General features: G+C 42.8%; 1 protein-coding gene across 1 annotated transcript; it reads right to left on the bottom strand.

The window, feature by feature from the left end:
* Positions 1 to 8,453: 8,453 nt before the first annotated feature.
* On the bottom strand, positions 8,454 to 12,251 carry XCR1 (X-C motif chemokine receptor 1). Its single transcript, XM_026094065.2, has one exon. It carries the CDS (start codon positions 12,162 to 12,164, stop codon positions 11,148 to 11,150), a length of 1,017 nt encoding a protein of 338 aa, XP_025949850.2. The 5' UTR covers positions 12,165 to 12,251; the 3' UTR covers positions 8,454 to 11,147.
* Positions 12,252 to 15,207: the final 2,956 nt, after the last annotated feature.

Below are 15,207 nucleotides of genomic sequence, written 5' to 3'. Positions count from 1 at the left end.
CGCCGGGCCGGAAGGGGGAGCGGGGGGGGAGGGGCAGCGGGGTGGAAACGAGGATTTTTAACGATATTTGCGGGGATTAGCGCCACTTCCCTCTGGGGCCGTGTCAGCGCCTCGCCGGGCGTGGGTGGGTTTGGAGGGCTGTTTCTGTAGCCCTCAAGCACTGAGGTCAGCTGTCAGGAAGCATAACTTGTGTCAACTATTATCGCTTTTAGTACAATTCAGTACTTTATTATTTTTTTTCTTTTTTTTTTGGCATCAGTTCATAAAGCTGTTCGGAGGGGCAACTGAAGGGAATTTGAAGCTGTGGCCTGACAAAGCTGACGCGCGGCGGGTTTCCTCTGCTGGCCGGCCTGGGCTGGGACAGCGAAGGCGGCCTGCGGTACCAGTACCGGCTGGAGAGAAAGCAGGTGCGAAACTTGGGCATCAGCCCACTTCCCAGCACGGGTACCTGCGGCAGGCACCCACTCCCCCAGCCCAAGGGTCTTGCTGCAAACAAGCTATTTCCTTTTTTTTTTTTTTTTTTTTTTTTTTTTTCAGTTTTAATCTTTCCATAACGTCTCTGAAAAGACAGCACTTTTTCATAGTGGCTGAACTCAGTTAGGGTTGGCTCATGTTTGAAGTGTGCTTGGAAACTAATGTTGCTCCTTTGCCTTTTTGCTGTGATAAATAAGTGATTTCAAACAGAGCTTGTGACCAAGCATTTTGTCATCAGTTCTTTGCATGTGACTGCGCTAGTGTCATAAACTTCAGTTTAGGCACCAAAGTGTCCTATTTTTAAGAGTTTAATAACTACACATAGTTATTTAGTCACTGACGTGTCTCTATCATCATCATTTTTTTCATCTTCAAAAAGCCCAAGATTGACTGCATGACCATCAAACTGGTGAATAATCTTCACCTAAGTCAGGCTTCAAATAGCTGAAAAACATTTTAGTGCTCTATTAAGTGTAGATTATAGGGCTAACCATCTTGTGGGTACAAGACTCAGCAACACAAAATGGGATGTCTTACACAGTTGTGAAGCAACCATCAGGATAACTTTTCTAGGGGTTGTGCTTTGGTCTGTCATGTGGCCCAGGGCCAGGGTCATCTGCTGGAAACAAATGTTCATTTTCTGTTATTCCATAGATGGCTAGGTGTCTTCCCAAAGTAACAGCAGTGTCATCAATTGCAAATAATGATACTCTACCAACATCCAGATAATTTGACTGCAGTAGATTTTTAAAGATATTTTTGAAAGATCTTTGTGCAATTTTATTTCTCACTCAGAAATGATCAGTAAAAATGGATTATTCCTCCTTTCAATTATGTAGTGACAAACTTAGAAATATTTAATTTTTCACATTAATTATTGTGTATTTATACAGAGATCAGTGTCTACAGAGAAAACATGCTGTTTCCAATAAGTCTTCAGCTGACCAACACTTCCTTAGAATTTTCTGTATTGTCATATTTTCTAGCAACAAAAGTTTCAAGATTACTTTTTGGAAGCTGCACTGGAACAAAATGCATGATCTGCTCTATTCGTATTTTTTTTAACCTGACAAAAGCTGTTAATTAACTTCTTTACAAACCAAGATGAGCTGGATGGGCATTATTGTCAACTCTGTTAACCCATGAAAGGTGATGTCACTCATTCCAGCAAGTGGAAGGCCTTCACTGGGAAAAATCTTTTGACTTGTTGATGAAATGTGTTGTGGAAATTAGGCTTGTCGGCCACCATAACAGGGCCCGACCCTAGGTTCCCGCAGAAAAGTTCAGAGCCAAATCAAAGCAAATTAAATAATTAAATTTTAATGACGTGTGCAGTAATTATAGCTCGAGCTGGGTGCCCCCGAAGAGGGACCCCGAACAAAGAAATCCCTGGGCAATTATACCTTCCAATCTAAGCTCTCCACCCCTCACGCGGTAGTTTGGACCAATAGTAATATTTAGGTCTGGGGTCTCCTGCTCCTTATTGGGTCTCATCACCGTCCCTAGGTAGGCTGTTTATCTTTACTGTTGCGGTTTCTGCTGACAGATGTGTCTTCATTCCTCGGGTCCCGCCCTTGTCTCTCAAGGCCCTGACAAAGAGGTGTTGTTCCAGCAATTAGCACTGCCCCAGCAGTGACAATAGGTGTTATCTCCCAAGGTCCTGACGAAGGGGATATAGTCCAGACTCCGAGATAGTCCAGACCCACCTAATTAACACTGTTTCAGCAATGAGAGGAGGCTTTGTTTCCCAGGGTCCTGGCACCCAAGTAGGCCTTATTTCAAAGCCTTGACATCCTCCCTCCTGGAGTGTGAAGCACAGGAATGCAAACTGCTTGTAACTCCCTTATCATTCCAGCTGGAACCAGCTCTCAGGCCCTCTTCTTACTGAACTAGGTAAAAGTTCATTATTTTATCGAAGTGCGGCCTAAGGCTTCAACAAATTTAGCTACTCATGCTAAGCAAGTTTTATAAAAGTTGTGCTAAGCAGCTACCTCTAGACAGTTTCAGCTCAGTATTCTTTAACAAAATGTTGCCCTTGTGATTGCTGTCATAAACATACTCCATAAAGGTACACAATCAACTAAAACTACTAAATTATAACTTACACTCAACCTTAGATCAAGATCATGCTGTGTCCTTTAGGTTCTGTCCCATATAGCTAGAATGTACACCAGGATAAGTGTATAAAGGGTAAAATCAACTTCTGATAACAGAAGTTGAGGTTAGACCTAATGCTAGCTGCAGTTCTTTTAGACAGAGCTTTTCTGAAAGTTCCTTTTGAATGTGATTTTTTTTTTTTTTTTTTTTTTTTTTGCATTTTAGGGGCAGTAGAAGCCGTGTCTGTACGAAGTTTGCAAATAAATATAGAATCCTTTGGTTTTAATGGTGATGCATAAATGTGCTCTATTTTTATCTGAGAGCTGTTTCCTCTATTCAGACATGCCAATTTACTTTCACTCTGTTAGCTCATCATAAAGTAAAATGCTGCTGGCAATCATCTCATGCTTACAATAATTTGGTGCCTCATTGACTAGAGCAGGTCTTGAGTAAACCCTATTAGCTAACTGGGCTCCATCAAAAAACAGAAGAGATTTCTCCTGTGGCTGTTATATCCTGAGACTATTTCAAAGTTGAAAAAGTTTTTGACCATATGCCCATAGAACACATTCTTTCCATCAGTCTGACTTTATCGTTATATGTGCTACATTAGTGTTCTACTTTTGAAACAGTTGCTTGGTTGTCTGTAATAACCGGAGAGGTTTTTGCTCCCACTAGGCACCTGAGGAATTTTATGAGGGTAGCAAGCTCCTGGTTTCCCTGGTCACCCTCAGTGGATTAACATACCATTGTAGCAGACTGAAAAACAGGCTGCTGTTCATCATCAGAGACCTTATGTGACTGTTTGTGGGGAGAAAGCTTTAGAAGCACTTTTTGCATTTGTTTGCATTCTGCTTTGCATTCTACTTTGACTAGGCAGACAAAGAGAAAATAACTGTCAATAGGTATAGAGCTGGAGATAAGCAACATAAAAAGAACCAGCAGAGCTCTGGGAAAATGCAAATCTGGCACTTTGGACAAGGTGGCTGAGGGGTTTGGACAAATATTCTGTGTATTAAGGTCAGCTTCTGAGACTGACTCCCCCTGAATGCCCTGGGGTTAGGAGCTGCTGCTGCTCAGAACTAGCTGCGTTTCACATCTATGTGGATGGAGTGAGGTGCCAAGATTTTGAACTGGTTCAGCTGAAACAGCAATGATATAGGAGGGCCAGAATGCGGTCTGTGGACTGTATGCTTTAAATGAACCAGAGTCTTTTCCATATGGATATAGATGGATGTATGGCATTGGAATAAAACGCATACTAAGACTTTGGAGATTAGAAACTGGTTAAGATGTCTGGAAGGATATAGCCATCAAGAAATAGAACTTAATCTCAGAAAGCAGCATTGCTTGGAGGAATGAAACAATCTCGTCAAAAGTATTTCAGATTCAGTATCTCAGAAGTTCCTGAATATGGAGAGAGTACTCCACTCCTTGCACTTCTCCCTGTCATTCTCCATTCTTTGCTTCACTCCAGCCAGGATCATCAGTTTTAAACTGACCTTCTGATTTAAAAACTGAAAATATATGTATATGCTGGGCATGACAGAGACTAAAGCTTCTGTCTAAAAACTGCCATAATCTTTCAGAAGGAGCTGGCTTCCTTCCAAAGCTCTCCCTTGCATACAGTACCTACTGAATCTTTGCAATAAAGCATACTGGTCCAATATGCAGCATGTATTTCTTGTTTCGATAGCCATGAATGGACCCTTCCAGGAACTTTATTCCTTGCTTGCCTTTTCTTTATCTGCATACAAAAGCAAAATGCTACCTTTTAAGTTAGGCCATTTTTAACAGGCATAATCTCATATAGGACACATCCATAACATGCTAATTGCACAGTTCAGTGAAGGCTTTGGACAACAAAACCTAACTTTTCAATTTTGAGTTTTTAAAACAATCTTTCAGCAATATTTATTTGGTTTGATGTTGCTCAGGCAACAAGTCATAAAATCATAAACTAGTTTAGGTTTGAATGAAGGTCTCTAGTCCAGCCTGCTGCTCAAAGCAGGTCTAATCAGATCAGGTTGCTCATGGCTGTGTCCATGTGAATTTTGAACACCTCCAAATACAGCGATTCCATAGCCTCTCTGGGCCTCTGTCCCAGTATATTACCAACCTCATGGTAAAAAAAAAAAAAATCATTAAATCTAATTGAATACCTCATGTTCCAGCTCGTGTCCATTGCTTCTTGTCCTGTTGCTGTGCACCCCTGGGAAGAGTCTGGCTCCATCTTCTCCATTTCCTTTGATCAAGTGGTTGCAGGCAGCAATCCGGACTCCCCAGAGCCTTCTGTATTTAAGGCCGAACAAGCCAACTCCTTCAGCTGCTCCCCGTATGTTGTGTGCTCCAGTCCCTGGCCAGCTTTGTGGCCTTCACTGGACTCACTCCAGTATGTCTATGTCTTTCTTGTGTTGGGGAGCTGAAAACTGGGCATGTACTCCAGATGCAGCCACACCAGTGCCAAATAGAGGGGAAGGATATCTTCCCTGGACCTTCTGGCTACACTCTTACTGATACAGCCTGGGATGCGGCTGGCCTTGCCCCCCAGCCTGTATTGTTATTCCAAGCCCCACATGGTCTTCTATCTGGCTAGCCTTACTGGGTTCCCTAACCTTTCACCATAGTCACATTATATGCAGAAGGTGAAACACAGACAAAGTCTGCTAGCTGCCATCCCCTCCTTTAGGTGATGTCTGTGACATGACTTCATTGTTCTTTCTATTTTAAACATGGATAGGATTCTTAATGTGGATTAATGGGCTTGAGGTTCACTGTCAACATCTGGTGTGCTTTAGCAGTGGATGAGTTCATCTCACGAACGCCTCTGTGCTGCTATGTAAACTACTGTGTTTATGTTCCTCCTTTATGATCATATATAGCTAGTATTCATAGGTCATCTTTACTGGTACTTCTTATTATCTCTTCTCATTTTGACTGACAGCTAACTCACAGAATATTTCCTTACTCAATTTTGTACTCACTTTAGTTTTGCTTCCTTAAGAACATGTGGGCTTTGTCAGGGCTTCTATCCAATTACACTAGTTGTCAGCAGCTGTGAAATTAGTACAGCAAACATCAGTCAAACTTCTCTCCATTTAACACAGGCCCTTCCAATTTTAATATTAATGAGTAAGAGCACTTCGATCTGCTGAGTAACCATAAGGGAAAATGAAACAGAATTTTGTTTATGATTTTAATAACACCGTTGGTGTTTTCACAGTACTGAGCTATAGATAGAGGAATCTTGTTTCATGATCAAAATACTCCTGGCAATGAGCAGTGCATGCCATGCTTTGTCCAATGCATTGCATTGAATCTAGAATCTGAGTATTGCTCTTACTATGATCAGAAGCAAAATTATCATTGATTTCACTGAGAACACGATGCTTTCTTAAATGTGTGGGTTTTAAGTTTTCTTGTTTTACTCAAGGTGATGTACATTAGCGATGGAAAAGATTACATGCTTCACCTGTTGCCAGTGAGGATTTTGCGTACTGGCCAGTGACTGATGTAACTCCTGTGGTTTCACGGAAGTTGGGACCTCTGACAGCTTATAGCAGTGATGCTCTGCTTTGTGTTAATCTGCTGTAACGAGACAGACAGGGAGACAGAGTCAGTCCAGCTAAGTGCCTCCAGGAGAAGCTGGTTTTTCTCCCATTCCCACTGAGTGGAGCTTAGTAAGAACGTAGTCAGAGCAACAATAGCATATTCATGTAGCTGTAACTTGCAATGAAGGTTGCAGGTGCCATCCTGCATACATTCTGCATAAAGGCACTTCTGACGCTGTACAACAGTTGTAATGTTGTGACTACTCAGCTGCTCCCCACCTCCTCAGTTGACTGTGGTTTCCAAAAGTAATTAATTTCTCCTTTTTCAGTTCACAAAGTTCTTTGTCTCGGTTCTGCATTTTTTCAAACCACATAATAGTTGATTGAATGAGTGAAATTAAAGATTCAAGGTCCCTTGAGCATTATGGTTTAAGCACAGAAAGCCTGTATTTTCCATGCACCTGGAGCTACCAGAAGGAAAGAGATTTTTCAGCAGAGCTGGTTATTTTGTAAAGAGACTGCTGAGCTTCACAGAGTGCCTGTCCACAGACCTGCACTGGGCAAATCTTGTGCCTTTAGCTCTATGCATATCTAATGACTTATGTATGTAAGCAAAGATGGAAGCTATGCCAAAATATTTTCTCCTGACAATAGATATAGCTCAAAGTGCCTTGCAGGTCTCTGTGTGTAGTAGCAGAGTTTGGGGAAAGAGGTACTACCCACAGCAGAGGACTACTTGAATAGTCTGGGCTTGTAGAAGTCTGTGGGACTGGGCAGGGTACATGTGATGGTGCTGAGGGACCTAGCCAATGTCATTGCAAGATGCTGTCTCTTGCCTTTGAAATGTCATGGAGTTTGGGGGAGATTCCTGATGACTGGAAAAAGGCAGATGTCATGCTCATTTTCAAAAAAGGCAAGAAGGATGATCTGGGGAACTATAGGCCGGTCAGCCTCATCTCAGTCCCCTGGAAGACTGTGGAGAGAGTTCTGGAAGCCGTGGTACCAGGTGAATATAGGGCAAAAAGGGTTGGGAACAGCCAGTATGAATCTACCAAGAGAAAATGGTGCCTGACCAACCTGACAGTCTTCTACAATGAGCTGACAGGCTCTGGGGGTGAGGGAAGGGCAGTGCACATCATTTACCTTGATTTTTGCAAGGCTTTTGATGAAGTCTCCCAAGACATGCACGTAGCCAGATTGGGGAGATATGGGCCGAACAGGGGGACTACAAAGTGGATGAAAAACTGACTGGACCCTCAGGCTGAAAGGGTAGTGGTCAGTGGTTTGAAGTCTTAATGAATGGTTGGTTATGAGTGGTATTCCTCAGGGGTCAGCACGGAGGCTAGTCCTGTTTAACTTCTTCATTATCAACCTGGATGATGGGACAGGACACACTCTCAGCAAGTTCATGGATGACACCAAGTAAGAGGGAGCACTCAGTACGTGGAGTGGCAAGGCTGCCATCCAGGGAGACCTCAGTAAGCTGAAGGAATGAGCTGACAGGTACCGCTGAAGTTCAGCAATGACAAATGCAAAGTCCTGCACCTGGGATGGCCAAACCTCTGCAACAGTGCGGGCTGTTAGCTGGCTAGAGATCAGCACTGCCAGAAAAAGTCGGGGGGGTTCAGGTGGGCAATAAGTTGAACACAGCTCGATCATGTGCCCTTGCAGCAGTGAAGACTAACTGCATACGGGGCTGCGTTAGGAGGAGCGTTCCAGCAGGTTGAGGGAAATGATTATTTTCCTCTGCTCAGCATTTGTGAGGTCACATATGAAGTACTGTATCCAGTTTGGGGCCCCCAATACAAGAGAGAGATTGACAGACCAGAGTGAGCCCAGTGGAGGGCCACCAAGACGGCTAGGGAGCCGGACTGCCTGACATGTGAGGAGACTGGGTTGGCTGGTTTTGTTCGGTCTGGAGAAAAGAAAGCTCGGGAGATCCTATTACTCTTTTCCATCATGTAATGGGGTGGTATAGAGAAAACAGATTCAGACTCTTCTCAGAGATGTGCACTTAAAGAAAAGGGACAGCAGCTACAGGTTGCAGCAAGGGACATTTTGTTCAGGTAGAAGGGAAAAAAATTACTCTGAGAGTTAAGCATTGGAACAGGGACCCAGAGAAGCTGTGCAATCTCCGTTCTTTGAGGTTTTCAGAACTCGACTAGAGAAGGCCTTGAGCAATCTGATCTGCCTGGGAAGTCAGACCTCCTTTAGGCAGGAGGTTGGAGTAGATGACCTCCAGAAGTCCCTTCTCATCTAAACGAGTCTATCAAAGTTTACAATTACTTGTTCAATTGAAAATACCTTGACTTTAATAGGTAGTTATCAAAGACAGAGAGCAGTAGTCACAGCGTAGTATTCCATTGAAATTCTGAATGTTTATTAGTACCACTTCATCAGACCAAGAAGAGAAATTTCCGTATGCTGAGTTACTGTGGTTAGAGTAGGCAGCAATACAACTGGGTAGTATTCAGCATTCCCTTTACATGCTCAGATATACTCTAATAAAATATGCCCAAGCTACAAACAGATTTAAATAACTTGCTAAAAACTGGGCAGAGCAGGATCATTTAAATATCTTGTGCCTCTGTTATACTGCTTGACTTTTTTAGATAAATGTGAAATGTATTGACAGTACAAATTAGAAGGTAGTGTAGATCTAGAACAGTGAGTTGAATGACAGTTTGTTGAAATGATATGGATGCATAAGACCTTGTTCTAGTCATTTTCCCAGCGTTTTCCTCTTGTAGAGCTTTGTTGATGTCAGTGAAGTGCTCCTGACTTACCAAAACATAAGAAGAAGAACTGCGATTCATTTGTCCTTTAGTAGCTTGTCTTTTCATAGCTGAAGGTATTGAGTCATAGCTGAAGGTATTGAGTCCCCAGTCTAAAGTCTCTTGAAGTGTATGGAAGGAATCACATTCAGTTTGCTTGTCTGTTATCTCTTACCAAGAGACAAGAGCTGGAGGTTGGACTTCACCACAAATCAGACTGATGACAAGTTCCATTGTTCCATGCTTTGAACACAAGTCCGTTCCCTACAGGATTAATGAGTAACTTTTTTTTTTTCAAGCTTGAGGCTATAACTGTAATATTGTGATACCAGAACTGCCTTGTTCAGGAAGGTGCCTCTGATGATAAGGAACAAGATATGAGCATTTCATTCTGGCAGCTGAACTGAAGCACAACTAGAAACTATTAGCAAACCCTATCAGAAACTAGGGTTTTTGATTAGACGGACCTTTAGTCTGGCTCAGTATGGGCACTACTGAGTTTCCATTTTCTTACAAACTACACAGCAGCTCAGAAGAATTTGTGGTCTGCTCCAAGTGATCTTTAGAGATCAAATGAAGTAGTGTAGAAACAACATAGAGATCATCAAAGATGGTTGTCTAAAACCCCAAATTGCTACTTAGAACAAAAATCAAGTTTGATGCCATTGCAAAGCTGCCTTGGCTTTCTATACAAACTCTAGGCAATGAAATATTACAGTTTCCAGAGGCTTTCTAATTTAGTTACACTGGAGTAGGCAGTACCTCTTTTTTACAGGGTTTTTTTCCTGCCTAGGGGGAAAAAAAAAAAAAAAAAGAGCTATCATGAAGAAGAATATCAGTTCCTGTGGAGAAAAAAATGTTGCTTTGGACTGCTGCGATCACAATGTCATCGGTTTTGTTGCGATAATGTGTGATGTTGAAGTGGAATCCCTCAGCTTGCTTTTAGTTGTGAAATCATATTTTAACAATCATTTAAAAATACACCTGCACTTATCACAACGAGGCCTCTTAGCAATTTCAAAGTTAGGTTTGTGCAAATATTTGCACTTTACTTCCCACCTGCCTGTGCAGATGAAATGGGTCCATGACATGAAAGAACTGCATCTGCCCAGAAAGCTGGCTAGACCAGGTGTGAGCATATTTGGTATTTAGACATGAGGCAGGTCAAAAGCAAACACATGGCTGGCTTTGACGATCAGGTCTTAAGCAGAGATTTCAACATCTCTGTGAAGGATTTAAAAGAAAAGTTGTAAAGGAACAAGCATGCAAAAATATAGGCTAAAATCTGCTGTTCTCGCTTCCTAATAAAAAAGGCTAAACATTAATTTTACAAAAAAAGCAAGCTATTTCTATCCAGCTATTGAAATAAGCAATTTATTCTGCACTATAATCTTTTTATAAAGCTTAATTCTTCTCAGAGCTATGGCAAAGGGAGAGAGGGAGGGAGACAGCAATTAAGGGCAAATATGCTCCTGCCTTGCATGGAAGATAGGCTGCAGATCCACTGCAACAATCTGAAGGGATATTCAGAGACTGGAAGGTGCGTGGGGCAGGAGCAGTGACAGGAGCAGTGACAGGAGAAAAAAGAATATCCCGGCAACCAAAGTATCTTATTACAACTTGTGTTCCTTTTAGGACTCCCAAACTTCCCATTTCAGATGCAGAAAACTGCCTTTACATGAAGCCAGTTTTATATACATTTACCCACCAACAGGCAAAAGAACATTTGTACTGAGGACTTCAGAGATTCTGAGATCTTGTTGCTATTGTCAGGCCAGTAAACCTTCAGAGCTCTGAAAAGACAGACCTGATGAGTTCAGCTCTGATATTCACCACTGTAAAGCACTAACAGCTACAGAAATACATATGTGTTCATTGCTATACACAATCCAAGTATTTTAGTCAAGACAAGAAAGCAACATGCAGTACCATGTATGTGAAAGCCTGATGTTTTAGCTCCCAAAGGAAAAAAAAACCAAACTTTTTTTGTTTCTAAAAAGAAAGATCAATGAGAACAAATCCATCTCATGGAATAAAAAAGCACAACATGAGACTTACGGATGAATGAAATAGCTTCTAAGCTTCTCCAACCCACTGCAAATACATTTTTTAATTATTTTCCATACTCTTTTGCAAAGAGTAAACTTGTTTATCTGTTCTTCAGGGAAGTGCCTCTGAAAATTAGAGATAATCCATGGCTTTTAAAATCTGAAAGTTCATCCAGAATTAGCGCTAATAGCTAGGTCTTGCTTCAGTAGATGGATGCATCTTCATAGTGGAATTTGCCTTGAGAACAGATCCCAGGGCTGGAGACATGACTGATGCCACATGGTAAGCACTGATTGCATAAACGTAACAAATGCCTCTTGAACTTGACCCCAACAAATACATAGAGCACAGGGTTGAGGCAGCAGTGGGAGAAAGCAATTTTACGGCTGATGTGAAAGGCAAGGTTGGAGTCCTTTTCATACTGACAGGTAGGTGGTGGAAAAGTAGTCAAAAAACTGAGGATGTTGTAAGGTGCCCAACTCAGGAAAAAAGCCACCACGATAATCAGGATGAGTTTCACAGTCCTGTGCTTTCTGCGAGATTTTGCTCCAAGCAGGATTATCAATATCTTGAAGTAACAGAACACAATAATTGCAAAGGAAAACAGGAAGAGTATATTTCTCTGATAAATGTCCACCTTCTTCCATTTCCAGTTAGCATAATCACAGGTCTTCATGCCATCCAAGCCTTCTTGTACAGTGGTGTGAATCACCTCAGGAACCACAATTAATATGCTACAAGTCCAAATGGCCAAGCTCACCAGAAAACCACAGCAGTGTGTCTGGGATCTCAGAGTTGAAAGGGGATTCACGACGGACAAGTACCGCAGAATAGTCATAAGAGTCAAAAAGAAAACACCACTGTAGTAGCCGGTGGAGAAAACAGCGTTCACTGCTTTGCAAAGGAACTCACCAAAAATCCACCCGAAGGACTGATCCACTGCCCAGAAAGGCAGCATGCAGGAGAAGACTAAATCAGAGACACAAAGATTCATGATGAAGACATTTGTTAAAGATGCAAGATTTTCATATTTGAATAGAATCCATAGCACTAGAGTGTTTCCTAGCAGGCTGAGTAAAAATGCCAGAGTGTAGAGGATAGTAGTGAGATGGGTGTAAAATACAAAATAGTTGCCCCTTTCACAGACATTGCTTTCATTAAAAGAGTATTCATATGAATAATTCTCATCTGAAGCGAGTGGGTAATGTTCTTCATCCATCTGTCTGTGCGAACCTCACGCAGTTCTCCAGCAGCTGCTTCAAAGAACAACAACCAACAATCAAAACAAATCTTAGTGAAAACTGACACAATTACTAAACTCCCACTCTGGACAATTCTGTTTTTAAGATATGAAAAGAAGCAGTGAAACTACTTTTTATCTTGTTTTGGGAAAGAAAGGGATCATTTCCTCTTATGACTATAGCATGAACAGGTAGATACTAAAGATTTACCCTCAAAGCAATGTTGAGATCTTAAATAACTAAGAATTCAGAAACTGAGAGGTTTTTAAAACAATGTGGGGGGCAGTGACAACTGCTAATTATTAAACTTCTACTATGGCAAGGTTAAGGGTGCATTGGTTTTTAACCTAAGTATCTCAGGATTGTCAAAGTGATACTGTCTTTAAGGTTGTCTGCAATGGTATTTTTTACCAACTTTCTGAACACTTGACCCTGTATATGATTCTTTGTCACAGCAATTCAGCACCGCAGAAACCTAAAAAACTGAGCGATACTGGTATTAACAAATGTGAGAATGAAAAATGGAAAAAGCTATGTTTCCTACAGATTTTTGTCTTGAGGTTGGTTGATATCTAAAAATCTGCAAGCTTTGATGGGAGCATTTCCCATGTTGGGCGGTCATGTATCTCTATCATTCGTTGATCTTCAGGGATGCAATAAGAACAGCACCCTTTCCTCAGGGTTGCTGCTGGTTACCTGTCTGCCTGTTTGCAAGTAGGAACTTAAACCCAGCTTGATGATTGAAACTGGCTGACAGTGTCAAAAGTTACTGAGCCTTGGAAGATGACACACAGTCCGATAAACAGCCAAGGGCAGCATGCTCACAATAACGTAATTTCTGTAGGAAATTAGGCTAAAGTATGGAAACAGAAAAATTAATTATGGCACCAACCAATGGTTCAAAGTCCAGATTAACATCCCAGATGAAAGCTGACCTGAAGCACTGTGTTTCTGGCTGAAGCCAGTGGGAGACCTGCCGCTAATTTCCCTGGAAGCACAATCACAACAATGACTCAGGCCAAGATTGTGCTGGTGACATTTTCTTTTTTTTTCTTTCTTTCTTTTTTTTCTTTTTTTATTAGCAAAAGCAGAATCTGCTTGCCACACCAGGACAAGATACACTTCTGTAGGAGGATGGAAAGATGATGCCTACACCAGCAAGCAGTGCCAGGGAGCCTTGTGGCTGCTGGCGTTTAATCCCACCTCAGGCCAGCTAGAGCTTGGCCTGGTCAGCACAGACCAAGGAGCAGCTATCAGTTTGGATGTGGCCACCCTGTTTTGGAGGTCAGGGATGTGTGGCATTTGGTACCAGCTGGCCCCTGTCATGGCAAATGGCCCCGGCATGATTCTTTATCACGGCAGGCGCAGTCCTAGCTGGAAATTGTGCCTGTGGCCCTCAGGCTATGCCATGCTGCCATCTTCAGGCAAGCAGAACAACTTCCCCGCCGAGGACACGGTCCTCTTTGGTTTCACTTGGCAGCGCAGATGACACTTAAGCAACGCATGGTTTAGACTGATGTCCTGACCATCATTGTGTCCTGTTTCAGCCAGGGCCAGAGTTAGGGCAGCTCCTGAGCGGCTGCCCTAGGTGACAAAGGAGCCTCCTTGCAAAGAGTGAGGGCCCTCTGTGGGCTGGATGACCGTGATAACCACCGTCTTTGTCTGCTTCGTCCTCATCCCTCCCGTGTCGAGTGTTTACTCAAGTATTTAGCAGCTCACTCCCAGCCCTGGGCTGCAATAAGGTCAGGACAAAAAAGGAAGGACACTTCGTCGGAGGCTGCAGTTTGAATGTAAATCACACACTCTGCAGAGGTTTTGTTTTCCTGCTGTGCTGTTTCACAGGCAAGCAGCAAAAATGTACAAAAACCCAGAGCAAACATGTCTGGAAACAGAATTATGTTTCCCTAGAGCTCCTTATCTTTCATGCCCGTCAGAGCTTCTGGATGGGGCCACTCCTCTGCTGAGCTGCTGTGTACACAGGTACTCTCCCAGAGCAAGGTCTCTCCTTCTCAGCTCTACCTGGGAGTTATTTTGACATGTGCATACCCTCTCCCTCCTCTCCCCCTGTTATTCTGTTCCTCACACTGTTGCTGAAGGGCAATCAATGGCTGGAGACCAAGGAACTACTGCGAAGCTTTGCTCTCCCTCCTGCTCACCGTCCGACGCTGAGCCACACTTGCAGAGAGCCAGTTTGCAAAGGTATTTTGAGACCAATGTCTGATAAAGGTTAAGTGCTAATTTTAAAAAAAGGGACATGAAACCCATCTGTTTTTTGTCCCAGATTGGGTGATAAGAGGTGTTAAACTGTTTCTAAAGTCTGAACAGACTCCATTTTCCTGTGTTCATTGTCCTGGACACCAATGCTGCTGAGTGTGAGGCACACAAATCGGACAGGCACATGGCTGAGTTTGAAAATCCTTCTATGAACTCCAGCTGTTTCCAGCTCTGCGCCTCTCTGTGCCTTGGTACTTTACCCAGCTCACTCACAGTTCAGTACTGCACTCTGGGAGGAGCCAGAGGAATGGTTATGTGGGGTCAGTGCAAAAATTTCAGAATCCTTCCTCTGATATTGTGCTAGGCACTTCTTGAGAAAGTGGAACAATGCTTTTCTGAATAACTACAGAGTAGTTTGCTTACAGTTGCCTCTTAATGCTGCAAGGCTGGCTCTTGATTAATGCCTTGACACACAAATTTATTTGTCTGTCTTGGATTTATCCCCCACTGAGGCTGGAGTCATGTTCTCTGAGGGTGCCACTGCCAAAGCAATAAATCTGGACAGCAGGCATTCGAGCAGTCAGAAGAAGACAGTCTGTCCTCAAGCAGACAGCCACCGTGTACTTGCACAAAGCTACACAGTGAGACGTAGTCCCTGCTACCAAGGTCTCAGCACCCTGCTGGCATCCAAGGAGTCTTCAGAAGGCCGAGGTGGACTTCAGCATCCCCCCATGCAAAGACAGCTCCTCAATTTCCAAGGGCCCGCAGACTCCCTAGTTGCTCGTCCTGGTCACGTCTCATCTTCCC

The sequence above is a fragment of the Dromaius novaehollandiae genome, chromosome 2 (assembly GCF_036370855.1).
Source record: "Dromaius novaehollandiae isolate bDroNov1 chromosome 2, bDroNov1.hap1, whole genome shotgun sequence".
Lineage (NCBI taxonomy): Eukaryota > Metazoa > Chordata > Aves > Casuariiformes > Dromaiidae > Dromaius > Dromaius novaehollandiae.
This window is presented reverse-complemented; position numbering and strand designations above follow the sequence as displayed.